This window comes from Uloborus diversus, chromosome 9 (genome assembly GCF_026930045.1).
Source record: "Uloborus diversus isolate 005 chromosome 9, Udiv.v.3.1, whole genome shotgun sequence".
Classification (NCBI taxonomy): Eukaryota; Metazoa; Arthropoda; class Arachnida; order Araneae; family Uloboridae; genus Uloborus; species Uloborus diversus.
In genome coordinates this window covers 38,353,010-38,380,499 of record NC_072739.1, presented here as the reverse complement: position 1 = coordinate 38,380,499, position 27,490 = coordinate 38,353,010, and the positions used below count along the sequence as shown (strand labels likewise).

Genomic DNA, 27,490 nt, shown 5'->3' with positions numbered 1-27,490 from the left:
TTTGATTATTTACTGCCTAATTACCTTATTATTACTACCTAAATAAAACTAATGCACACAGTCAAACTCGCTTATAACTAACGTGGAAGAACCGCTATATATTCTAGTTATATTTGAATGTTCGTAAAAAAAAAAAAGATTCGTGAAAAAAAAATAATAAAAAATTACGTTTTCTTTCTTTTTTTAAATTTCTATACAGTACCAAAGAAGTTTATGAATTTCCTTTGAACAGTCTGTATGTCTCTTTTTTGTGTTATTGTTTTTCGGGGAATATTCATGGATTGTAAAACATCGTCATTTTCACCAGGATCGAAACTGGACTTTTGTTCCGGGAATGGTTTTATCAAACACATTTCTCGTGAAATCCAAATGATAAATAAAAATCGATTTTGTTTGTTCAGTTTATTGATTTTTGTTACAATAGGATATTTATGAGGGGTGCTACTTTAAGGACATTAGCATGAGTAAATAAAAAATGACGGATCTATTAAATGAAGGAAAAAATCCCCGATGTGTGTACTGCATAACTCCTCCCCTGTTAAATATTCGATGTACTTTTAATAACTCAAAAGAATAGATGCGCGTATTCTTATGCGCGAATTAGAAGTAAATACTTCTTAACTACATGTTTTTTGACAGTTTCAATGCATGCTAAACATAGAGTTTGGCACTTTCAAATTAAACTTCAATACCTACAATAAAATAAATACTGCAAATAAAACAAGCTTTGTACAATTCTTCAAAAAAAAAAAAAAAAAAATTCAAGTGAAATTGAAAAATAAGTAAAATAAAATATTAATTATTTTTGAGAAAAAAAACGAGTTGATGTCACATGACATCACATGACTTCCTGTTATTCAAATTTAATGTCATTTTCTCATTATTGGCAGTTTTAATGTGATTCAATACTAGTTTACTCTCTAAATATCACCAACAGTCGCAAAATTTAAACCAGATTTTTAAAAAATATAAATAAATAAAAATTAGAAAAAGTCATCAAATTTGTCGCCAAGTTAGCAACAAAACTTGGCGACCAAAAGACCGGCGATATATCGCCAAGTATCCGCCAGATTATAACACCACTTGAGTTTACATCGAAATTAACAATGATTTCCCCCAAAAAAGGTGTAAAAGACCCCTTTAGAAACACCCGAATGCAACCAAAAAAGGAGGTGCACAACTAGACCCCAATAGGAGTCGTCGTACCAAATTTCAACTTTCTAGGACATTCCGTTCTTGAGTTATGCCGCATTCATACACATCGCCAAATTTAAACCAGATTTAAAAAAAATATAAATAAATAAAAATTAAAAAAAGTCGTCAAATTTGTCGCCAAGTTAGCAACAAAACTTGGCGACCATACACGCATACGCACATACGAACATACATACGTACATACAGACGTCACGAGAAAACTCGTTGTAATTAACTCGGGGATCGTTAAAATGGATAATTCGGGTGTCTGTACGTTCCTAGGCATATATCCACGTGTGGTCGGGTTGGAAAAAAAAAAAAAAAAAAAACTCAACATTCATTCGGAGGTGAGCAAAATGGAAATTAAGGCCGATTTTTGAGTGAAAATTTTTTTGCGAATACAATACTTCCTTTTTTGTAAAAGGAAGTAAAAAACGTAACAGAGTAGTTTTGAAAATTTTCGGAGAGTGTTTAAATCGTTTTAACACAAAAAAAAAAAAAAAAAAACCCACCCCTTAAATACAGCCCTGATTTTCACCCCTGGCTTCAAAAACCGTTGAAAGGTTTTTTGCAAGTCAAAGTGCATTTGAGTCTTGTGGGTAGTTCAACTTTCATTTGTCATTATTGCCATAGTTTCTACTTTTTTCTTCACTTGCATTAGTTCAAATTTGAGGGGCAGCATTCTCGGACGTAAGTATGTATCTTGGAAATGACAACATTGGAGTTATAAAAATATTGTTACGGATTCGGTGCGACTTCCACTTTCTTGAAATGAAGACACAGTTCTTGATAAAAGCACAGGAAATTTAATTACACTATGTACAGGAAAGATCGTCAACAACTGCAAAATTATTCATCAGCAATTAAGCAATTATCACGCAACACCGTAAACTCAACGTTTACACACGTATTTACTTCCAAATAAGAAAACAACACAGCGAAATGCCTCGCTATAAACAGAGCTAATACACACACTCAGTTCGAAATCTGAATCGAAACTAACTGTTTATCCATCGCTAACGGCTTAAATACACCGAAAAGAAATTTCTCAAATATTCCACTCGCTTCTGTAAAGTAGTAGACCGTTATCAATGAGAAGAAAGAAAATAGGGGTCGTATAATTTAGCCGAATGAAAAAGGGGTTGTATATTCATTACGGGAAACTATTTACAGGTTACGTTCCTACAATAATTACTATTTACAGGATTTGTAACAATATTTAATTTTCAAATGCTTTTCTACTCCAGAATTTTTTTTAGATAAAAATGCCGCCATCACTTGTTCTCAGGATTTATAACTCCTCACTAACTTTTGGCTGAATTCAGAATGTTAAAGGATTTTTTCTAAGAAAGGATACGCTGAGACAAAAGATAACAGAAATTTTTTTGAACCACAAAAATATTGCTTACTTTAAGCTAGGCTTGCCAGATTTCTGGAAATGTTCAACCTGGAATGTATCCCCCCTTCCTTCCAGCGTCACTACTATTCAAAAGGTTACACAACTCTGGTTGATTTTTTGGAGTGTTTTATAGGGCATTTTGTTCTTAATGCTATGAATAAATGGTTACTAATTATGAACTTAAAACAAGGATAGTGAAAAACGGTTTAGGAAGATTGGGTGCCGGTCATATAGGGCACCGGGAACTTTGGGCGCCGAGCATTTTGGCCGCCGGGAACATTGAGTGCAGAGATCTTTGGGTGCCGAAAAAATTTGTTTGCTTCCACCGCATTGGATTTCGGCTTTTTTCGCCTGCTTTTGCTTGACGCTGTTTGCGATTGTTTTTTGTCCTACTTTAGCTATTATGATTAGATAAAGTGTTAAAATAAATTGCTGCAATGTTCATTTATCGAGATGACCGACGTCTGTCTGTATTCCATATCTTAGAATGCAATAACTAGGGGTGCCATCCCTGCAAGTGCGATTGCCCTCCCCCTCCCCGGAAAAATTTTACTGGGTATATCCCTAAACACAATCATGCTCGGCGTTCAAAGTTCCCGGCGCAGAAAATGCTCGGCGCCCAATCTGCGGCACCCAATCTTCCTATTCCGAGTGAAAAATGACTTAAGCAGATAAAATTTGAACATTTCACTTCTTAGATATAAAAATTTAAAATTTATTTTAGTTGTAAAAAAAACTGTCAGACCACGGATTGTATGGTAAGACAAACATCCGTTTTACAGCCGGAAATGGATGAATCTATTATTTTTTTACCGATGTCAGCTTTTGCAGAAGCAGAGTCTCATTCAAATGAGTGAAATACGTGCATCAAATTTTTACTTTTCCCCCTTATTCACATAGATTCGTCTTATCTGGACGTTTGAAAATTCCATGCAATCCGTGGTTGGACAGTACTTGAGTGAGGAACAGAAAAGTGAACAATATTTAAATACACTTTTAATTTTATAGGACTTCTTTGGACAGTCTTTTTTGGTTTTGATCTTGTAAAAATCCCCACAAGTTAACCACGATTAATTTTACAAGTCAATGTTATAAAAGGTAAAGCAATTATCTTTAATAATTTTCACATTTAAGTATTTTTAGACTTTTTTGGTCATTTGTAATCAAATTTAGTTTTTCCGGGACGTGAAGTAAACCGGCCGGGACACCAGGATATTGTCTGAAAACGGGACGTCTGGCAAGTCTACTTTAAGCGGGTTTTTCGAGCAAGTTATTCCCTTACATACTTTACATTATATCAAAGAAATATTTCCTCGTTTCTCGTTAAATCAGACCTCATTATAAGAGAGTTTGACTGTAAAAGTTTTTTACTTTTTGAAAACAGTACCCCTACACCACCCTAAACATTTTAATTCCTCAAACTGTGCCTGATATACAAAATTTCATACAACTGTTTCAGAAAATTTGCGTCGTTTTTGAAATGCCATCATCAATCTCAAATATCAAATGATTACTCGTTCTGATGCCAAGAAAAAATGATATTCGAACTAGAATATTCTTATCAAGCTTTCAGATCCCGTATTTTTTTTTCTCAAACCCCTCACAAATTTTCGTGTATTTTTGTAAGCAATCAGTAGCGTACATAGACTGCATTGCCCCCCCCCCCCCCGCCCGAATGATTTATAAGTACGCCCCCCTCCCACATTCGAAACTTTTTTTTAAAATTTTAACTCAGTGTTATTTTTTCAGAGCGTGCGCTCTCATATCGCTTGCGCCCCCCCCCCCCCCACCGCGCCGCGGAGTTTGCGGGGGTGCTATGTACGCCACTGTAAGCAATGTATCAAGCTTCAACAGTCGGATTATTAATAACCGTATTAGCAACTAAGATCCGTTTTTAGAGGAAGTGAGACGAAGAAAATGCAAAATAAAATAATAAACAACTACATGTAAATGTCGCAGATATTGGGAAACACTTCCGACTTGAAAGGAACTCCCACCCACCTGGAACTTTCACCACTTTCATTCGCTAACAGAACGAATTCGAACTCAGTCGTTCTGAGCGCAGACGGAGCGCTCTGAAACTAGCAGTATATCTTTATGCTTCTAACCTTGGATTTTCTGCTGTGAAATCTTTCTGTGTTTGCATAGGTTGTAATGCGAGCGATATTGTATATTTTGAATTAGTGTCCGACTCGCCATTGTTTGAGTGCGTTTCCTTGTGCCAGCTTCTAATGGATTCTAATATTGGAACGGTGAATGTGCTTGGAATTCTTTGTTCGAAACAAGAGGCTCTAAAAAGCATGTGTCTGTGTTTATACTGTTATGTCTTTTTGTAAGTATGGAAGTTTAATAGAAAATCGAAAAATCGTTTATTAAAAATGAAATTCTAATTATTCTGCGCATTAAACTTCGCTTATTATGTGACGTCAAAGATTTCATTAAAAATTGAGAGTTTTGAATGACTGAAGAGAGAAAACAAAGGAATAAAAAAATCGACAAAATATCAAACTCATACAATACTGAAAAGAAAATTTCTTTGATTGCATTTTTAGGCGTGTATTGACAATATAAATAACTGTAGTACATGAACGCTTAGGCGTATATTTATTTTGAAAATCAGTTGTATGTACCCTAACAGTTTTGTTCAACAAATACATTTCTTCGTTTCTTTCGCTTCTCCTCCTTTCTTTCTTTCTTTTTTTTTTTTTTTGAAAAAGATTATTGAGTTTCAGGATTAAGATCAGTTGTTACGTGCGGTGTTAAATTATTATTGCTACGTCCAAGATCTCCGAAACTTCGCATCATTGTTTTGCGTGTATTTGTTGCAATGAAACTGAATTTGGATTCGTTTGCTTTAGAATTACCTGAAATCAGTCATTCTAGAACAGATGCTGCATAAAATGGAGTTTTGATAAAGGCAATCAAATGTCGTGAATTAGTCGGTGATTTGAAGATTTTAAAGAGGAAATAAAGACAACAGTCAGGACCTTTTTGTTCGTATGTGTTGCGAAACAGAAATATGTGACTTTCAATATTTTTTATTTTAAATATCAAGAATGGAAAGTGTGATCGTTAAATTATCCCTCCTGGTGATGAATTTATTTTTATTTTCTTACACCGAGTGCAAGAGTGACGAAACAACCACGGAACACTACAACTTTCCGAAAGAGAAATGTGAGAATCTTTTACCAACTTGTGCTTGTTACGATTACGAAGTAGTCGTAGGTTTGGAATGTGAGAATTTGACTGATTTTTCTAACTTCACCATTCTTTCAAATGGCGGATTATTTAAAGTCAACACTACGTATGAAATCACTCTGGAGAGTTTGGAGTCACTGCCCGCAAAAAGTATGAACGGCTTGATAGTTTTTCGTTTGTATTTGGACGACCCAAACATTGCGGATATTGACAGCGAAGCTTTTGATGGAGTTATCAGATTACGAATTTTCCATGTTCGTCGCAGTTCCATAAAGGTAAAATATTTTATTACAAATTTTTAGAAATAACATTGAAATTGCATGTAATTTTTTATCCGTGAAATACGGAGTTAATCATCCATTTCAGCTTACCGTTGAAGAAAATCAAGTTGCAATTGCGCTTTCCTTGAGTTTTAAAGACATGATGTATGTGTACATGTGTGTATGTGTTATGTAGTATTTCTTTATTTTTCCATATTAATATGTATTGAGAATATACATTTTGTTTTCCCACTTCCTCTGGTAAACTTTGAAATGAGAGGGTAAAGTACAAAGTAATATTTACTTTTGTGACAGAAGTCAAAATTTCACAAATAGCGATAAGAATTACGGGCACGTGTTTCGAGGTTACAAGGAACCATTTTTTAATAATAACGACAAAAAGGGGGGGGGATATTTCGGATAGAAATGACAGTCGGTGTCGGTAGTCTTTTTTATTGCAACTTTTTGCATTTGCAAGGATTTCCAAAGCTTTGATTTGCTGTTTCAAGTGCTCACATATTTATTTTCGTTACTAGGGGACTCCATCCCCTCATGATAATAACTCATCAACTCTCGAAGATTGCTTCACAATCTTACTTGTTTCGCGACGAATTAAATCGTTTGATAGGTGAAATTGTATCAAAATACACGCTACGATTAGATCAAAATGAAAAATCTGCTCACTCTCCCGTAGAAAATAGAATTTAATTAAAGCCCTCATGATTATTTGAATTCTATGAAAATAATGCTTTTATCCGAAGAAAAAAAGAACGTGATTATATACAGTGGCTCCCAAAAGTGTTCGTACACCTTAAAATTTTGTAGTAAAACCAAAATATGATTTCGAACATGAATTCGAATCTGAAGTAGTGATGTTCCGGATATCCGCATCCGTATCCGCGGATATCCGAGGAAAAATAAAAATCTGTATCCGTATCCGTTACTTTTTTGACGGATCTTAAACGGATCTTTCCTATTCTAAAAAATCTTAAATGTTTGAATAAAAGACTCTTAAATTCCGTTTAAATTAGGCTTTATTCCCTATTTTAATTATAAGGAATCATTTCAGAAGCCAACGGCCCTCTGAGACATGTTTTTTTTTTTTTTTTTCAAATTTTTGGTTTAATATTAGTTTTTGTTATTAATTTGGGGTTTCTGTTTTTCTTCATATTGGTTTTTCCCGACATCCTTCAAAAAAAGTGAGACAAAATTCTCTATTTACTGTTTGTAAAGGTGTTCCCGGCACTGTTATTCCGTCGGTCGGAGTAATTTGGGTGGAATGGGTCAGCACTGCATCTATGCTGAAATAAAATGCGAAAAATTATTTCTAGCTTATCCAGAAGCAGCTTTACATTCTTGCTCCTGTATCCTACATCTACCGCGTAAGCTAGAAATAATTATTCACATTCTATTTAAACATTAATGCTGCGCTGACCCGTTCCTTCCAACTCTCCATCAATTTTAACGGAGATTTCTTCAAAGAGTAAATTGTAGTCTTTATTATATTTTCGCCGTAGATGACATTTTTTGAAGAAACAGTGTTATTATAAGGATGAGAATACCTTCCGTAATAAATTTTACACTTGGATAGTTGAACTGGGCAAAAAAAATTTGAGATCCGTGGACCTTGACACGAATGATCCGGATTCGGATCCGTATCCGCGGATCTATTTTTTTAACGATCCGACACATCACTAATATGAAGTCCAATTTTTTTTCACACCATTCCTATGCCATTCTGAATAAAACCCAGCAATTTTCTCAAAATATTGCCAAATTTTATTTTTGAAATTTGTCAAAAAACGATGAGACAGAGAAAAATACGCCACGAAAGTCATCGTAAACTGAAATATTTTCGAATTCATAATTAAAATTATCATATGTGTTTTTTATTATTATTATTTGTGCATTGTAATGACACTGTAAAGTCATTTGCCTTTAATTTTTTGTTTATTTATTCCCTAATATTCTGCTTATTATTTGAAAATGGCAGGTATGAGTAGAAAACAACCAACACGATTCGAAATTTGATTTTTTCCCTCACAGCAGCCCTAAATTGGTTTGAAATGTCTCTAAATTAGTTAATGTATACCATTCTATAGTGAAGTGCTTGATAAAATGCTTTAAAGACATGAATCGGATCGAAAACAAGGTAAGAAAAGATCGACTGACAAAGTTAACAAAGCGTGTTCGGAGGTTTACAGTTAAAAAAATTATGAAAAATACACATTTTAGCGCTGAAAAAGTTTCTGCAGAATTGAATGAAACATTTTACGTTTAATTTTCACCTAAAATTGTTCGCCAAGTTCTCTGATTAGCTGGATTAAAGGGGCCCTAAGGAGGTCTTTCGAAAAACGCTTTCCGTCATAAAATCAATGAAAAATAAATTCAAAACGTTTTGGAAATACGTCTTACTTATAGATGAAAATAAATTCAATATTTTGGGTTAAATTGTTGTGAAATTGTCAATAGAAGAAAAAAAATGAGGAATTTAATCTTAAGAACTTAGCTGGATCAGTTAATCAGGACGGTGAAGGTGTTCTTGTGTGAGGGTGCATAACAGCATCAGGACTTGGAAATTTGGAGTTTTTTGATGAAATAGTGAATTATGCTGTTCATTTAAATATTTCAAAAAACAATTTTAAACTATTAGCGCAAAATTTAGCAATCGGAAACAACTTTGTTATTTTATCAAAATAACGATAAGAGGTACACGTTTGCGTTTGGTGCCTCAAAAATTGTCCTTAAAGATATCTCCTCAATCGCCAGATTTCAACTTAATGGAACATATTTGGAGATATCTGGTGGCTAGATTACGAAAATACACCATTGAAGCGAAAAGCGAACTAAAAACAGTAAGACTCGAAGTGCGGCTGAACACTTATTCAGAAATTTCATAAAAAAAGAAAGAAAAAACAATGAAATCTATTTCCAGACTTTTAAAAGCTGTTGTTGATACTGCATGATATTCTACTAAATAATAATTTTGTACAAAGTTAGATTATTTATTAATTTTCTGACTTTTTTTCAAAGTGTACGGAGACTTTTGTGAGATAAAATTTCCGGCACTTTTTGGTTTTTGATTTTTTAAAAATTAAGTTTTAATGTTTTATTGAAATTTTTTGTGTAGTTTTGTTAAATATAGATCATAGATCTTATAATTAAATACCTACTCCGAAATATTAATTCTAACCAATGCCATAGGGGCCTATTTCATTGAAAGTCGTAGATGTACGAACACTTTTGGGAGCCACCGAATATATATATATATATATATATATATATATATATATATATATATATATATATATATATATATATATATATATATATATATATATATATATATATATATATATATACTACTTTTAGTCACTGAAATTCATAGAATGAGCAGAAAAAACTTTTATTTTTCCTTACTTTTATTTTTTTTCTCTGGCTTTTAAAAAAGCCAGAGAAAACTTTTATTTTTCCTATTAATTATTTTTTATTAAAATTTTGCTTTTGTCTGATTTTGTAACTAAGGCGTAGTTTTTATGACGTCAGAAGTCATGTACTTTGGCGCGCTACTCCATTGGCTCACTGAAAGTTTACGCATTGTTTTAAAACAAATATTGTCAGTAAACAGTAATGTTAGTCGCAATTATAATCATAATTTTGAATGAAGGCTTTTCTGAAGAAAACATGAAATTCATTAATATTATAGCGCTATAATATTTTCATCTTTATCTAAGGCCAAAATATTGCGCTCTGCGCTGATGGCATCGGTGAATGGCATTTCCTCACTTGCGATGTCATGAGCAGAAGCGTAAAAAATGCAATTGAATTTGCGCACCAATTTGAATATATTTTAAAAAATACTAAACATTGTCAAATTATTTTAAAAAATGGTTAAAACCTGTGTTTTAAAGCATGAAGTTTCAGAAAAATATACTTTTAAAATTTCGGAAACAATCCAATTCCCGGAGTCTGAACTAATTTTTTTTTTTAAACTAAATTTCACAGCAATATGTGTTAAGGTGGTTCCTGTGCTTCAACAAAGCGACCGCGTGTTTCATTTGAATAGTCGTTTTCAAATTCGTGGTCTTCAGTAACACCTTACTGTTACCCTCAGTCAGTGTTAGGCATTAATCGGTTATTTTTTCAATTGCCTTGTTAATTGATTGAAAAAGTAATTGCAATTAAATTATTAATTGTACTTTGCAATTAATTTAATTGGAGTAATGTACGTAAATCGCTTTTCACGAATAAAATAATTGCAATTAATTTTTTTAATCGTTTTATGAAACAATTAAAACTAACAATTAGTTTAATGTATCAATAGGTACAGCGCAGGGTACAGAGTTCAAAGTATTATTCGATTTCGTATTTTTGTTCAGTGCTGATTGCTCGCTCGCCGCGTTAAATATTCTCGTATCGGCAAGTTTTTTCCACACTTAAATGTTTGTGTTTTAATTAAGTGTTTTAAGTTTGCAAATCATTGTTTTATATAATTTAACCCGTAACAGAGGAGGTGAGAAAGAAAAACATAACAAGGGACATAAAATCTCAGAGACCGCTCTGCTTCTATTTCTTTCTTTTCTTTTTTTTTTTTTTAATCGTGTAATTAAGATGCATTTCTATAATTTCCCTCAGATGTTCTTTGGACTTTTACTAGTGCGAGAAAAAAATATATTTTTGAATTTTTAATTGAAATATACCTTTTTGGGGGAAATTTTGCTGGAGCCATAAGATTGTTTGAGAAAAGTCATATACTGTGCATTGATATTTTATTTGTTGCTAACATGTGTATTTAAATAGTTAGATAGTAATATGGTATCCGTCCGGCGTCCACGTCCCAGGTAGACCTGTCTCCTGTAGAATATATTATACAAAACCAGTATTTATTTTAAGAGTTAGTTTTAAATAAAATTCACAGAACAATTTTCAATTGTTTTAACAATTAATTGTTAACTGTGGTAAACTACAACTAATAATTAATTAATTGTTAACTGTAGCAAAATACAATTAACAATTAATTAATTGTTAATTGTAATTTTTCACAATTACAATTGATCAATTGTTAATTGTGGTTACGTTTACCAATTAATCAATTGTTAATCTTTAATTGTCAATGCAATTAAAATTTGCCCAACTCTGTCTTCAGTGCGTGAATGACAGCTTAGCATAGGAGCTCCATTAAATTAAAACCCTTTATATCTCCTGTTCTAAATCATTGAGAAAATTGGAACAAAATTTATCTTTTTTTTTGGGGGGGGGGACTATTTTTCGAATGACGTAGAATATTTAGGGGTGCAGGGGGAATTACCTCTTTATTAAACAAGCGCAATTTCAGTCTAAAAAAATAATTACAAAATAATAATAATTAGAATAATATGACATTAATGGGACGAACCAGTTTTGCGCGCACAGTACAAATTGATAACAATATTCAACGCAATAAAAATTTATTTTTTTTGTGTTAATTTTTTTTTTAAATTGTTTTCACTGTGTAAAAAGCTTAATAGGCTATACTGCTCCAAACTAAAGTCGAAGTTCAGAAGAAAATACTGTCATTGTATGTTTATTTCTTTTAAGATTTCGTATTGACAGCTCACCATTTGCAGATGTGCATTCTCCTGCAGCGGGCATCCATTTTCTCATGTGGTACCATTATTGCAGAATTACTGTTACCACTTCCAAATTTATTTGCTCTATTTCCCAAGAGAGGTAGGCATCTGATCTCTTACGATGGGAAACTGCGCTGAAAAATAATTTTTAAAAATACATAAACAATAAACAAAAGTGGTAAAACGAGAAATTTTGAAGAAGCACACAAAAATATCTGAACCCCAAAAAACAACGTTTGATTGGTCTATTGAACATAAATTTTAAAAGCGTTAGTAAAATTACAGTGAAGCTTGACTATGAATAGATGGCGGATGACCTTGAAGCAAAACATTTGTATCGTTCGTAATAGGTGGAATCTGCCAGAAAGTACCGAATAGTAAGAGGTGCGGTCTCTCTAATCTTATCTATTCCAAAATTATACCAAAAAAACTATTACAAACGATACAAATGATGTTTTTGCTTGAATGTAATTCTCCTTCTTTTGGTAGTCAAGCTATACCTTTTCTACACTTACTGGCTTTAAATCGTTATGCGATATAATATTCCGCCACGGTATGCTGATTCAAGGGTAGAACTTCATGCTGCGTTTTTATTTAACGAAAAAATTAATACAAAAATCCAGTTTTGAACAAACGATCTGAAACAAATGAAGGTTAGTAAAAGGTGAAGGAAACAATAAATGAATAGCATAACCAGAAATAAAATAATTCCAACTACCCAACTACTTTTCCTTGTCTTCTTATTCAAATCGTTAGAGAATTTCCCCATTGTTAAAAGGATTGCGCATTGGAGTGACCTTTCAGTGAATACAAAAACGGAGCTCGGCATTTTAAAGAGAGAACAGATGACTTTGTTGCAGTTCATGGATCTGAGTACAATTTTCTATTTTATTAAATGCAAATAAATTTTGTTTTTGCTGGATATGATACTGTAGTGTGTGTATCGTCACCTGTATGTTAAATAATGGGATGATTTATTGAATTTGTCAAATTTGTACCCAGGGATGCTCCGAAATTTTTTTTTGGGTGGGCGCAAATTTCGCCGAATGATAATGTTTTTGCTAAATGGAACTCAAAATTTCGCCGAATGATGATGATTCTGCAGAAGAGAACTCCAAATTTTGCCGAATGATGATGATTTGACCGAATCATCAGACAGAATTCGCCGAATAAGGAAATTTTTGGGAGGAAAGTGACCTAGGACCGTATACAAGGAGGGGGGGTCTTAGGGTTCAACTCCCCCCCCCCCAAAAAAAAAGTTTGATTTGACATTTAAATGTTCATTTATATTTAAAAATTTCCAAGAAATATTGTTCCAAAACTCAAATGTCTTTCATATATATATTAATCGCATAAAACGCTTTCATAATAGATAACCCGACGACTTGAACATTAGCACAAAAAGTGAAAAACTCCGCATGAAAGTTTTTAAACCCTCCCGTAATTATTTTCTGAATACGGTCCTGAATGACCTCCCGTGACCTCTTACCAGGGCACACCTGTCTGTACCTCAGAGCCAAACTAACATAAGAAAAGTTTAAAAATAGCGATTTTCAGGTTATTACTACATCGTATGTAAAATCCTAATCCGCATTGAGCCATGAGGATGTAGTTCCAGAAAGAAAAAAAAAATCCTTTATGATTATTTACCAGTGTTAAAAGAGCGTAAGTTTCAACCTTTGTATGGACCAAACAAAAGTTTTTACGCTCTTCAGCAAAGTAGTGATAGGTTGACACGCTAGTCTGTCACAGAGGTACAAAACTATTCAGCCAATGTTAGTCAGGGCACCCCAAACTAATTTTTTTTAGAGGCAGAAATTCTAAATTTACAGAATAAAACTCTGAATTTTACGGAATGATAAATTTTGATCTTTCACACATTCCTGCATCAACTGGGAAGAGTCAATCGGCATCATTTAAAATAAATTTAAAATTAAAAACAAAAAGTAAACTATATTCAGTAATTTACCGCCCATTAGCCAGGGCTAAAGCAGAGCTACCAGTTTGTTTGCCCCTCTTGGCTTCCATAAGAGGTTTTCCATCTCCAGCTCAGTCACTTTCCTATGCCGGGCTGATGAGTGCTAATAAGCACGAAACTGCAGTCCTCGGCTGGAAATGACTGAGCTGGCGGTGTAGTTCATGTAAAAAGTAAACTGTCTCTAAGTTTTGTCAAATAAGAAAATTTTTGTAGCATTGACCTCCGATGACCTTTAATCCTGACTATAGTTTAGATGCTACTGGATTTCCAATGTTTAACAATTCAAATCGGGAAGTTTAGAAATTTTGAGAGTAAATAAATTCTCATTTTAAAAACGATTGTAATTTTTCACGGTTTCAAAAAACTTGAAAATTTTAAAAGTTTTTTCATTAGCTGGTCCTGCATTGAGTTTATATTTATTAATTTATTTGTGTTTTTTAAAAAAAGAGAATAAGCAATAACGCGAAATAATCTAGAGAACTTTGGAAGAAAAATACGAGATCATACTTCGATTTGAATGGTTGTGCTAGAATTAGCCGTTCGCATAACGTCACTTCAAGCCTTGCCTCGTTTTTGGAGCGGTCAATTTTAAAAGCGTGTTTTTAAAATAGTCATCAGTTTAATGGGGTCGTTTCCAAAATTTTAAAAGTATTTTTTTCTAAAAGAGCAAGTTAAAAAACATAGGATCTAACCATTTTTTGAATAATTAGTCCAAGTTTAATAATTTTAAAAAAATTACTTAAATCGGTGCGTTTTCATATTTTATGCTTCTGCCGATGATATCACAAATGATGAAATGCCATTCAGTGTTGCCATTCACAGACCACAATATTTAATTCGCATCTTTACTCACGTGTACTGGCAACGATATGGTTGATCGCAAGCGTAGAGCGCAATATTTAATTCGATTCTTGATTATCATAACGTGGAAACGCGGTCGAAAGATGCGCCAAAGTGCATCATTTGTGACGTCATAAAGGCCACGCCTTGTTTGAAAAATCGGACAATTTAACAAATTAATTAAAAAATAACTGTTAGGAAAATGAAACTATTTTCTGGGTCCATGTTATTTTTTTATTTTTATTTATTTATTTATATATATATTTTTTGCTTATTCTATCAATTTCAGTGACTAAAAGTAGTACTTTTAACTGAAGGAAACAACCCCATTCTATAAAACGTTTGCTGTAACTTTGACTTTTAGCTTCATATGAATTCCTTTCAAGCATGATATCACACCCCTCTTTGTGAAAATTGTAACACCACGAAGGACTTACACGAGTGAGCTGAAAATTGCAGGAAATGTAAAATAGGGCATGATATGCAAATGATTAGAATTGCAGACCGGTAGCGCATGCGTATGCTGAGAAGCGCCCCCTGAACGGCGGATCGAACCGAATATAAATAGACGGCTGTAGCGAGGCGTGTATGATTATCGGTGGTTATATGCTAGAGTAAATGTTAACAGAATCTTTAAAATGCCTCTTCGACGAAAGAAAGCGAAATTTTAGCAAATTCGGAGTTTCAACGGGGCAGAATCATCGGCCTTCGTGAAGCTGGATTGTCTTATCGTGCAGTAACCGCGCGTGTGCAGCGTAACAGCAGCACAATCATGCGTGTTTGGAAGCAGTGGACGGACGAGGGTCGGACAGCTCGGAAATCCGTGAGTGGACCCCCAAAATGTGACGTCAGCTCGCGATGACAGACACCAGGTGCGTATGGTACTGACGGACCGCACAGCTTCTTCTAGACAATTGGCAGCACAGTGGTCAAGTGCTACAGGTGTTTCATCGTGTGCTTCATCAATTCGGAGACGTCTGCTGCAGCGTGGGCTGTGCGCAAGGATTCCTTTATACAGGATTCCTCTCACGCAAAACCATCGCCGCCTGCGGCTGCAACGGGCCTATATGCATAAGAGCTGGCGTGCTGATTGGCAGCAGATCGTCTTTTCTGACGAATCCCGCTTCAATTTGTGGCACCATGATGGCCGAATTTGTGTCAGGCGCTATGCCGGTGAACGGCACATTCTGGAGTGCATTATCGAACGCCACAGTGGACGAACACCCGGAGTTATGGTCTGGGGTGCCATAGCATACCATGGACGATCACAATTGCTACGAATTGTGGGCAATTTGAACAGTACCCGATTCATAATCGAAGTTTTACAGCCCCAAGCTATTCCTTTCCAGCAAGGATAGCCAGGGGCTGTATTCCAGCAGGATAATGCCCGTCCAGCATGTCGCCACGACTGCCAAATCTTACCTTGATTCGCAGCAGGTACAGCTTCTCCCTTGACCTGCATGTTCCCCGGTTATGTCACCGATTGAACATGTGTGAATTTTCGTTGGGCCGCGTCTCGCTCGTGATCCTCGTCCTGTTGCTTCGACAGACGAACTTTGGTTGCGCATACAAACAATATGGAATACTCTTCCGCAGCAGGTATTCAAACTTTGTTTCACTTCACGCCGAGTCGTGTAGCAGCTCTTATTGCGGCGCGTGGTGGCCACACAAAATACTAATTTCTATCTCTTTTTATTGTTTGTTTGGTTTGAAAATGTCATCATTTATTCGTACCATTACCACTCTATTAAATTTCAATCAACTATGATACTTCCTTCATGGTGTTGCAATTTTCACTAACAGGAGTTTACTAAACTTCGAATGGTGCAAGTTCTTAATTGTTAGGTATATTTCAAGGGGATGAATTAATCACGCTATAATATTCATTAAATTCAATAAAATTAAACTTTTTACACTTTGTCAAGGTTTAAACAAAAAGATAAATAACTTTTGAAAACTAGTAGCAATGCTTATTCAAGGACATAACAATTCCGCGTTATTTAATGACATTTCTTTTCTGTCACGAATTAACTTAAAAAAAAATAATAAATAAATAAATAAAATAAAAATAAATAGATAAAAAAAGGGGGGAGATAGCTTCTAGATGGATAACCGTTTGCATTTAATTCAGCATTCAAATATATAACGAAAGTAGTGGGCATCAAGAATTGCCTTGGTTAGGGAAGGAAGTAATAATGTATTCCCCATTCAGGTTTCGGTTTTTAAAATTGAAAAAAAAAAAAAAAAAACGTGATTTTTATACCCGTTTCTTTTTTGATGACTATGCGCCTAAATTAAGACCCTTTGTCGTTCTTTTTTTACAAATGGCGACATTTCGAAAATAAATGAAAATAGTATTTCAAATCTTTTTATTAATGGGGGAAAAATGCCCAATCTCTTCCAATGCCCAATGTCTGCCTCTTCCAATGCTCTAAATGCTCAAAGTCTTCCAACCTCTAGAATTGAGTAGAATCACATTGAATAGAAAATACTAGAATGCACTGGAAACTTGTAGATGAATCTTAAGCAGGTATATAATAAACTAGTATGTTGTGGCCATCACGAAACTTTCTTCTATATATTTTTTTTTTCTGATCCTTCCCCATGCTTGACGAGGAAGCAATATTCCCAACAAAAACAAAATTACACATGCAAAAACTTGACGACCATCCCAATGTCTGAATTATTGCAAAAGCAAAGCAAAGAGCGAAAATTGAAAGTTATTTTAAAAGCCTTGCTTGAATTAAATACAAATATTTTATTTGTTAACAAACATAAGATGGCAACAGTTAAAAATTTTAAATCATTGAGATAATATTTCCGATCATTTCCATACAATTAAAATCACGAGAAATACGCAGACGACAATCTATTACGATTTATCTTTCTTATTGTTGCATTAATAAAGCTATTTTTATTCGCTAAAAAAAACTAGTATGTTGTGGCCATCACGAAACTTTCTTCTATATTTTTCTTTTTCTTTTTTTTTTTTTCTGATCCCTCCCCATGCTTGACGAGGAAGTAATATTCCCAACAAAAACAAAATTACACATGCAAAAACTTGACCCAATGTCTGAATTATTCGCAACTCCAACGAACTATAGGGGGCACTGAAGTCACTGTCTAATGTCGGAAATGAAAACTAAAACAAACGCACATGGTAACGAAGAAAATGCTAAAAGTGTTGTGATTTTTGTTCGTACGTATGATTTTTTTCGCTTTATTCTTTTTAAATTAATTTTCAAAGTCTTGTGGATATTCTGGCCCACGTAGAAAGAAATGAGAATTCAAGAAGCATTACTAAACGTCAAAGATTAATGCAAACTACGTAGTTCGTAGTTCTAAGCAGCTATTTCCATGATGTTGAATTCGATATTTATCAATTCTTGATAAAACTAAATAATAATTTTGGCCTGACTAGAACAACAATTAATGCTAGAAAATTCAATATGACATTACAAATTATTATCGAAAGAAGATGATACTTCTTTGCCTTGCTTGGCTAGCGCTTATTTTTTTTCCATTTGTAGCTGAGTTATTTGTCTCGAATTCCCTAATCGGTTCATTTAAAAATTTTCTGTTTCGATTTTTCTAATTTCTGAGTTACGATTTAATTGTGTCATGTTATGCAAATCATCAACAAAATTCTCACGGATATATGGTGGTAGTTTTCTTTTCAGTTGATTGACCATTATTTCTTTTCACTTATCGAATTCTGTAATCTTACTACCATTTTATTCCACTCATGATAAAAATTAAAAATGGTTTAACTAAAAACGCGAAATCTCGCCAAGGCTACTTTGCTCGCACAATACCAAAATTATAACCCTAAACAAATTTGGCGAAACCTTTCAGCTGAGAATAAAAGGAATAAAGTAAATTCTTTCTCGGTTAAACATTTTTCATTTTGTTCTACGATAATAAATCCAAGAAAATATTTTGCATACTGTCCATTCCAACTAAATGCTGCTGTAAAATATGATTAGTTAAATTAATTTAAGATTAAAAAAAAGCTCATATTCTTACAAATTCATACAATAAAAAATTTTACCTGGTATAACGTTATCCAATTTTGTTAATCCAGAGTTTTCTTGTTTACGCGTCCACCATTTAATACTTTTTTGAAAGAAATAAGGAAAACTAACATTATTTTGAGAAGCTCGAGAATACTCTTAGGGGACGAATTAATTTCTGTAGCTGAAAGCAAACTAAGACACATCGATTGCGTTAATAAATACTCAGAACAAACTGCCTGTGTTTACGTCAACAGACACACATGGAACTAAAACGTGGCAATGTTTTAGTTCATTCGGCAGTTTTGTAAATCACCGCAAGTTAGCGTATTCGAGCGCTGGAGTTCCGAATTGCAAAAGCAAAGCAAAGAGCGAAAATTGAAAGTTATTTTAAAAGCCTTGCTTGAATGAATTACAAATATTTTATTTGTTAACAAACATAAGATGGCAACAGTTAAAAATTTTAAATCATTGAGATAATATTTCCTATCATTTCCATACAATTACTAGTATATTGTGGCTATCACGAAACTTTCTTCTATATTTTTCCTTTTTCTGATCCCTCCCCATTCTTGACGAGGAAGCAATATTCCCAACAAAAACAAAATTACACATGCAAAAACTTGACGACCATCCCAATGTCTGAATTATTGCAAAAGCAAAGCAAAGAGCGAAAATTGAAAGTTACTTTAAAAGCCTTACTTGAATTAATTACAAATATTTTATTTATTAAAAAACATAAGATGGCAACAGTTAAAAATTTTAAATCATTGAGATAATATTTCCGGTCATTTCCATACAATTAAAATCACGAGAAATACGCAGACGACAATCTATTACGATTTATCTTTCTTATTGTTGCATTAATAAAGCTATTTTTATTCGCAAAAAAAAAAAAAAAAGTCAACACCTCTTGGAGCGATTGGCGTCAAAATTGAACCAAAGCCTGTTTACGTATGGATTCACATATATTCCAAATTCCAACCAGAACGTAGCATTACTTCTTGAGATAGGGCACTCACAATGGAAAAAAAGAACGGGCGATTGCGCTACCCCCCTTTTTAGCTGTTGACACCAAAATAAAATCAGCTCTTATACCCACTAAGGGCTACTTGCCGATAAATTTTTCTTTCATTCCGTTCATTATTTCTTGAGATACAGCAGTCACAATTGACGACAAAAAACGTTCTATAGCTCAACCCCCGTTTGAGTTATTGACACCAAAATTGAATCAGCACCTGTTCCTGTTAATACCAACATATGGACCAAATTTTGTTTGATTCCGCCAGTTACTTCCTGAGGAATAGCAAGCACGCGTAACTCGGAAAACGTCTCATTGCTCCACCCCCCTTGGAGGAATTCGCGCCAAAAACTAATGGGCACAAGTTCACATAGGGGCACATACGTGTACTAAATTTCGTTCGATTTCATGCGGTAGTTTTTGTTGTAGAGCGGCCACAAAAAACTGGTCACACACAGACGTGACACACATACACACACACACACACACACATACACACACACATACAGACAGACAGACATTTTCCAAAAATGGTCGAAATGGACTCAGCACACCTCAAAACGTTCGAATCCGTCAAAATTCGAAATTCGAAAATTTGCACGAATCCAATACTTTCTTCTATATATTAGATATAGAAGAAAGTAAAAATGATAATAAAAATAAATCAGCACCTCTTGGCGCGATTGGCGCCAAAATTAAACCAAAGCCTGTTTACATATGGATTCACATATATTCCAAATTTCAACCAGAACATAGCATTACTTCTTGATATAGGGCACTCACAATGGAAAAAAAGAACGGGCGATTGCGCTACCCCCTTTTTAGCTGTTGACACCAAAATAAAATCAGCTTTTATACCCACTAAGGGCTACTTGCCGATAAATTTTTCTTTCATTCCGTTCATTATTTCTTGAGATACAGCAGTCACAATTGACGACAAAAAACGTTCTATAGCTCAACCTCCGTTTGAGTTATTGACACCAAAATTGAATCAGCACCTGTTCCTGTTACTGGCAACATATGGACCAAATTTTGTTTGATTCCGCCAGTTACTTCCTGAGGAATAGCAATCACGCGTAACTCAAAAAACGTCCCATTGCTCCACCCCCCTTGGATGAATTCGCGCCAAAAACCAATGGGCACAATTTCACATAAGGGCACAAATGTGTACCAAATTTCGTTCGATTTCATGCGGTAGTTTTTGCTGTAGAGCGGCCACAAAAAACTGGTCACACACAGACGTGATACACATACACACACACACATACACACAGACAGACAGACATTTTCCAAAAATAGTCGAAATGGACTCAGCACACCTCAAAACGTTCAAATCCGTCAAAATTCGAAATTCGAAAATTTGCACGAATCCAATACTTTCTTCTATATATTGGATATAGAAGAAAGTAAAAATAGATGCTGCATCCATATGGGAGTCTTTTGATGGTCAGCCGTGTGCTGAAAAGCTTGATTTAGCTGTTATTGTGAATCGTATGTACAGTGATTGTGTGCCGGACTAGCAACAATATGCTCTCAAATGTGTTCACAAAAGTGCCCAAAAAAGTGTTCTGAACTAACGGCGATTCGGGGAAAAGGGGGGGGGGCTACTTCCTCAACTTTTTATTCTTTATTTATGTGTTTTATTTTCCAATATAGGAACAAAAACTAGAAATTATTTTAAAAAAAAGTAGAAATGTCAAAATTTTCATAACAAAATTATTTGTTTTTACTTAGTACATCTGTTTCAAAAACATCATTTAGCACTAGCAGTAACTTTTAGTTTATGTATTCATTGTTAAAATAATAGTAAATCCATTGTTTTACTTTAACAAGCCATAATACTTGTTTAAGGAAATTATTACCAAGTGTTTAGCACATCTCAAAATACTTTGGGTAAATAATGTACGTCTAATTCATGCCTAAGTGTTTCTTCAGGGAAAGTTATTGTGTACATAATTCATCAAAATCTTATGAAAAACATGAGTTAAGTCAAAATTAGCTCTAACAAAATTTTGTCTTTTTCTTTTTTTTTCCCATTTTTTTGCTGCCACTAAAAGCGCTGTGGCTTTTCGTTGTCATTTCTGCCCCCCCCCTTCCCCCCACTTTTCAGTTCCAATTGCCGCTTCTGTTAAATAAGTGTTCTGAAAACTGTTTTAAAAAGTGTACTTCAAAGTATGCTTAAAAGATGGACTAGTGCTTAAGATTTGCAATGATTGTTTATCTTTCGCTTATTTTTTTTATTTATCTCAAATTTGTTCACCTTAACTTTTAACTACACTTACACAAACACACACACACACACGAATTGCATGGATACACGTTTGTTGATTATGTAATCTTTGCAACCTTCCGCTCCATTCGTCATAAATATTTTTTTTCCTCCTCAACAGCAAATACCTAATTTTAAAGTCATCAAGGATTCTTTGAGAGACATCCATATAGAAAACAGCCTTCTTATTTCTCTGCATGGAACGGCACTTCAAGGGCTGTATTTGCTCGACACAGTGTCATTTGTCAATAATTCTATCAGCAGCATTGATGTCGATGCTTTCAAGGTAAGCATTGAATTTTTCATGCATGAAAATTTCATATAGGACTGTATTCCTTCATTTGGAGCCATTAATTGTCAATACAAACTAAAGTAACGTCATAATTTGGCGACAGGTCATGATTTTTATTTTTTTGTCAGCAAGTGTTTGTTGCTTACTTGTCGACAAATCGCTGAATCGAAGGCTACTTTGTTTCTAGAATAATTTCGCTAAATGTTGCCAAATTTCTAAGACTGATACTTGATTCTGCATCTCAGTTTAAGCTACGAAAAAAAAAGTACCCTATTTATTACCATTAAAAGAAGTACCCTGTTTAGAGAATCCTATATGTATTTTTTTTTAATTCTTGATGTGCCTAATTCTTATTAATCCAATATCGAAGTGACTTATTGAAGTGAACAGTTTATCATAAAATGAATGCCATTAAATATAATATTGTCGCTAACATAACACTTTATCAATATTACGTAGTTATTAAACGCTGTTACTGTTTCTATTTAATATCTGGTTTGTTAAATTATTTTACTCATTCATATTATAAACTTTTATTTTGGTAGGAGTGGCGAGTTAGTATTAGACATTGGGCTTAATTTGAGCTGATCAGACTCTGGGGGGTTTTAGTGCATAACGGCGGAACAGTTCAAACGAAACTCTGCGCACATTCTCGTTACATTTACGTTCAAAAAATTAATGTCACATCGAACAGCCACAAAAGAATTTTTCATGCTGGAACTAGTTTACTGGTTCCTGTAATGTTCAAAATTCAGGAACATTGTAATGTAAGTTTTTCTGTAAAATATGGAGTTTAGAGTAGAAAGAAATTTTTACAGTAAATTGTACCGAAAAAAAAACTATTGCAGCGCCATCTGGCGCACCACGTGATTTACAGAGCGAAGCATTTGCTTCCTCTTTCCCTTTCTCTACACGACCTCAATCAGGGCAGTTGTTAAGACAGCCGTCTCGGAACAAAGATATCCAAGTTCGAATCCCGCTGCTCGCAAATCCTCCTTTTTGTTCAGCACAGCTAGCCATAGCGTTCTTCCATTTTTTTACCGTAAAGTTTTACAGTAAAAAGTACTGGCAACATGGATGTCAGTACTTTTTACCGTAAAACTTTTAACAGTGTGGTAGCTTTCCGTTTATTCATCATTATAATCACAGTATACCCAATTGGGCATTTCCCCCACCCAATAGTCCCTTTTTGAGTTTCGAGTCCCTTAAAGTTGTCTTTTCAAAATCCGGTCCCTTTTCCTCCTTCCTCCTCAAAAAATTCCGTTTCGTTTGAAATTTTCCGTGTAACTTTATTTATCCATTTTTTTTAAAAATATGAATACAGTGAAACCTGTGTAAGTTGACCACTCGTGGTGCAGTACTTTGGCGGTCAACTTAGACAGGTGGTCAACTTATAAAGGACGGTAATGATTTTTTTTTTTTTTTTTTGTTATTTCTTGCACCATGTATTCATTTTTTGAGTAATTCACCCTTACTCTTTCTGTTCAACTCACTTTCATTGTTTAACATCATTGAAAGTGAAACAATAATTAAAAATACTATTCAAATAATTTTGTTATTTTTTCCTTGTGTTTAACTATATTAGACACTGTAGTTTTAGAAATTCCATACGTGCCAGCTAATTTTCTCTGGCTTTCTTCATTTTCAATTAATTTTAATATTTCATACTTTTTATTAATTTCAAGTTTCTTTTTGAACCCTTTTTATGTAAAACTTATTGCATAAAGAGCAAAAAGCTCGACTCTGCGTATCCGCAGTGCGAGGGGTCCGTGTCCTTAAGGGGGCTAACGGCCCTAGAAATTGAAGAAAAAATAGAAAAAAACTAGTAGTAAGACTTATTCACTTTACAAATAGAAACTGCTAGCCACTAGGGAGGGGCCCTACATATTTTGTAGCAGAGGGGCCCAAAATGTATAGATCCGGGCCTGCTCTTTGTAGCCCAATTCCTGTGACTTTAAAATTTACTACTGGCACCTATTTTCATTGAACAGAGTACAAAAAGCTATATCAAATAGAACAGCAAATGAAAAACAAGTTTGGAGAATAAAGATCAGCATAAGCTTTATGCTGCTGTTTAAATGCTGCTGTTTAAAATGCTGCTGTTTAAAATGCTGCTGTTTAAAATGCTAGTCTGTCATCAAAGCATTAAAAACATTCTTGGAAAGCTATCAAAAAGAATATAATAATAATAAATAAATAGATAGATAATAAAATAAAATAATTTGCTGAAGAAAGTTTGAGAAAATAAACCAAGTGGTCAACTTACAAAGGGTTTTTTACAATACTCCAAACCAAATTTGGTGTACATTAGTGGTCAAGATAGACAGGTGGTCAAGATAGAGAGGTGGTCAAGTTACAGAGGTTTTCCTTCATTATATGAGATAGGACTAATTCCGTTCCTGACAAAAGCGGTCAACATAGACAGGTGGTCAACTTACAAGGGTGGTCAACTTTACAGGTTTTACTGTATGTAGTTCACTCTTCTGCCATGATAGTTTAAAAATTTTGAATTAAATTGGGATGTGACGGCTAGAGTTCAAAACTTCCATTTTGGTGTAAATTTATTCATAAAGCTTTTAGTGCTAAGCCAAGGTAGTTTTATAATTTTTTCAGCGAATTAATCGGCTGAAAATCATTTAGCATAGTTTCTTATTCGAAAAAAAAGTAATCTCCATTTAAATTTAAAAAAAAATTAAGCCGATTAATCGGCTAAAATTGACAGATTATGGATAATCGATAACGTGAATGATAACAGAGTACTGTCGGTGCATCCCAAATTCTAGCCTTTAAAAGTAAAGATAAAGATCACTTTTTTTGGTGCCTTTTTTGTTTGAATTTAGGTTCCTCTTTTCCTAGAGGGGAAAAACTAAAAATATGTTGGGAGCCTTATTATCATGAGTATTTTTTGCACTGAATTTTCTGGTTCTTCGTTTAGAATTTACTTGTGAAATGATTGTGCCACTGATGGTTTCAATCTTTTTTAGGGGACAGATGGAGTGCTGATATTTGATGTCTCATACAACAAGTTGCAGTTTTTACCGCCAACGTTGTTTGACAGTTGGAAAAACCTACGGAAGGTAGTGTTATCGCACAATCAACTACTTCATGTAGATCAACTCTTCGCTGTGACACGTCCTAAGGTAACAGGATTTTCATTTCTCGTAGAGATATTGATTAACAATCCTTAACACTTAAAATATACGAATGTAAATGAAAAGAAAAAATAAATAGGGAGAAAGGACTAGTGATGGGCGTACTTGAGTTCTCATAGTCAAATCACTCAATCATTCAAGATCGGTCGAGAACTCGATTGTCACGAGTTCTCGATTATCAGATTTCGAGTTCTCGATTATCGTATCTCGAGTTCTCGATTGACACATCTCGAGTTCTCGATTCAAAGTTATTGAGAAGTCAATCGCTCGAGATATCGATTGTAATCATTCGATCTCGATCGCAATCGTTCGAGTTCTCGATTTCAAAACATTTCGATTATCAATAACTCGAGTTCTCGGTTTCGGAAGATCTCGTTACTCAACTATGAGAAGTACTCGATTCCCGAGATCTCGATTGTCAAAAGTTCTCGATTATGCCCATCACTAGAAAGGACCATTTGAACGAATAAAGTTAATAATTCGAAAAAAAAGAAAGAAAGAAGAAATTGTTGCTGTCTCAAACGCGAGTTGACATTGACAGGTTGACACAGAATTCCATCTCTCTATGGCAAAAATATCTTTTAGAAAGAGAGAGAGAGAGAAGGAGTTTAACTTTTATTTTGCCCGTAAAAAAAGTGTCATAGTGAGCATTTTTAAAGTGAGGATACAGTAGAGTCTTGACCAGGGGCACCCCGAACTTAAATTTTTTTGGAGGGTTGAAATGCTCAAATTTTATGAATGGAATTCCAAGTTTACCTGAATGATGAAATAGGTATCATACATGTAAATTCAATGAAATGGGGGTAGTCTGACATTTTAAAATTGCAATACTGCACCATGTCCCCAAATTTGACGAATCGTCAGGAAAAAAACCGTTGAAGAAGGACATTTTTGAGAGGTCACAGCGACCTCATGAGACCTTCCATCAATACGCCCCAGGTCTTGTCTTACGCGAGGGATATGTTCCAAAATCCCTCACTTTTGTCAAAATTTCGCGTTGTCAAAAACAGTATAAATAAATTTTGAAACGCAAGAACAATTGATCAAAATAATTATCAGTGTCCTGTAGGATAGAAGAACATGAAGCACAGTGCTGTACGTGCTGCATTCGGTACTACCTTGGTGGGGGGGGGGGGGAAGAAACGTGTTACTTGGATTGAATCGGAGTACTTTTGAATGAATACTAAGAAATTAACCGAAGTCAAGTCAGCGCCAATCACTCTTCCCCATTATCCCAAAAGGAAGTAAGTACTTTCTAAGTCAACCTTTTAACTCCTTAGAACCGCACTATAGCATTAAACTTTGCAGCGTTTACACCAATTGGTACTAAAAGAGGATAAAGTTTAGTAGGAGTTTACTTGTCAGGTGCATGTGACTAACAGAAAGTCAATGCCGATATCAACTAAATTTCAGTAGACATAATAGAAATGTCGTTTAAACTCTACTTACCGATTGACCTTTAATTTCATTGAATATTTCAAAGTGATTTTTCCATCCACAATACCTAACAATTGTTTAAAGCCAGATTTCTCTGCAATTTGTTAAAAAATACAACATAATCCCGTTCCATTTTTTTTTAATGTTTTAAAAGTGTTCCTTTTCAATGGTACTAATTTTGTGTTTCCTTATTCAACAATTCTCCTAGTTCATATATCTGGATTACAACAATTTAACCAATCTGGACGGGGTCTTATACCCGAATATGACGTCAGTGGAGACTCTCCTACTAGCCAACAACCCCTTTGACAGAGTGTCTGAAATGTCTTTCAATGGCAAAATACCAAACGTCCGCTTTATCTACCTCTACCACTGTAAAATAACGGAGTTTGACGTACGTCACTACAAAGGGCTTGACACGCTTGCTACTCTCGATCTGAGCTACAACTTAATAACAAAGATCTCCAACCAGACCGTAGACTTTGGGAAAAATTTGGAACTCAAATTTTATGGAAATCAAATCAAAGAATTTGAAGGTAAATTAATTTTAATATCATACAAAAAGTGAACACAATTCTGGCTATGGATATATTCCGGAGTGTGGCCAATGGTCCCTTTAACTTTTGTCTTGGGCCCCTTGGGAAGGGGGGGGGGGTTACAGTGAGTATGTGCAGTTTCTGAATTTTTATTCAAATGGGAGGGATCTGCTTATCTTCTATACTAATAATATAAAGCTGAAGAGTTTGTTTGTTTGAACGCACTAATCTCAGGAACTACTGGTTCGAATTGAAAAATTCTTTTTGTGTTACATAGTCCATTGGTTGAGGA

General features: G+C 34.3%; 1 protein-coding gene across 1 annotated transcript in view; it reads left to right on the top strand.

Moving 5' to 3' along the window:
• Positions 1-4,614: 4,614 nt before the first annotated feature.
• Positions 4,615-27,490, top strand: part of LOC129230682 (protein toll-like) — a 60,173-nt gene continuing 37,297 nt past the window's right edge. Inside the window, exons 1-4 of the mRNA XM_054865100.1 lie at positions 4,615-6,066; positions 21,903-22,067; positions 25,058-25,213; positions 26,871-27,198. Of these exons, the coding sequence (XP_054721075.1) occupies positions 5,650-6,066; positions 21,903-22,067; positions 25,058-25,213; positions 26,871-27,198 (1,066 nt within the window). The 5' untranslated portion in view covers positions 4,615-5,649. The remainder of the gene's footprint in view (positions 6,067-21,902; positions 22,068-25,057; positions 25,214-26,870; positions 27,199-27,490) is intronic.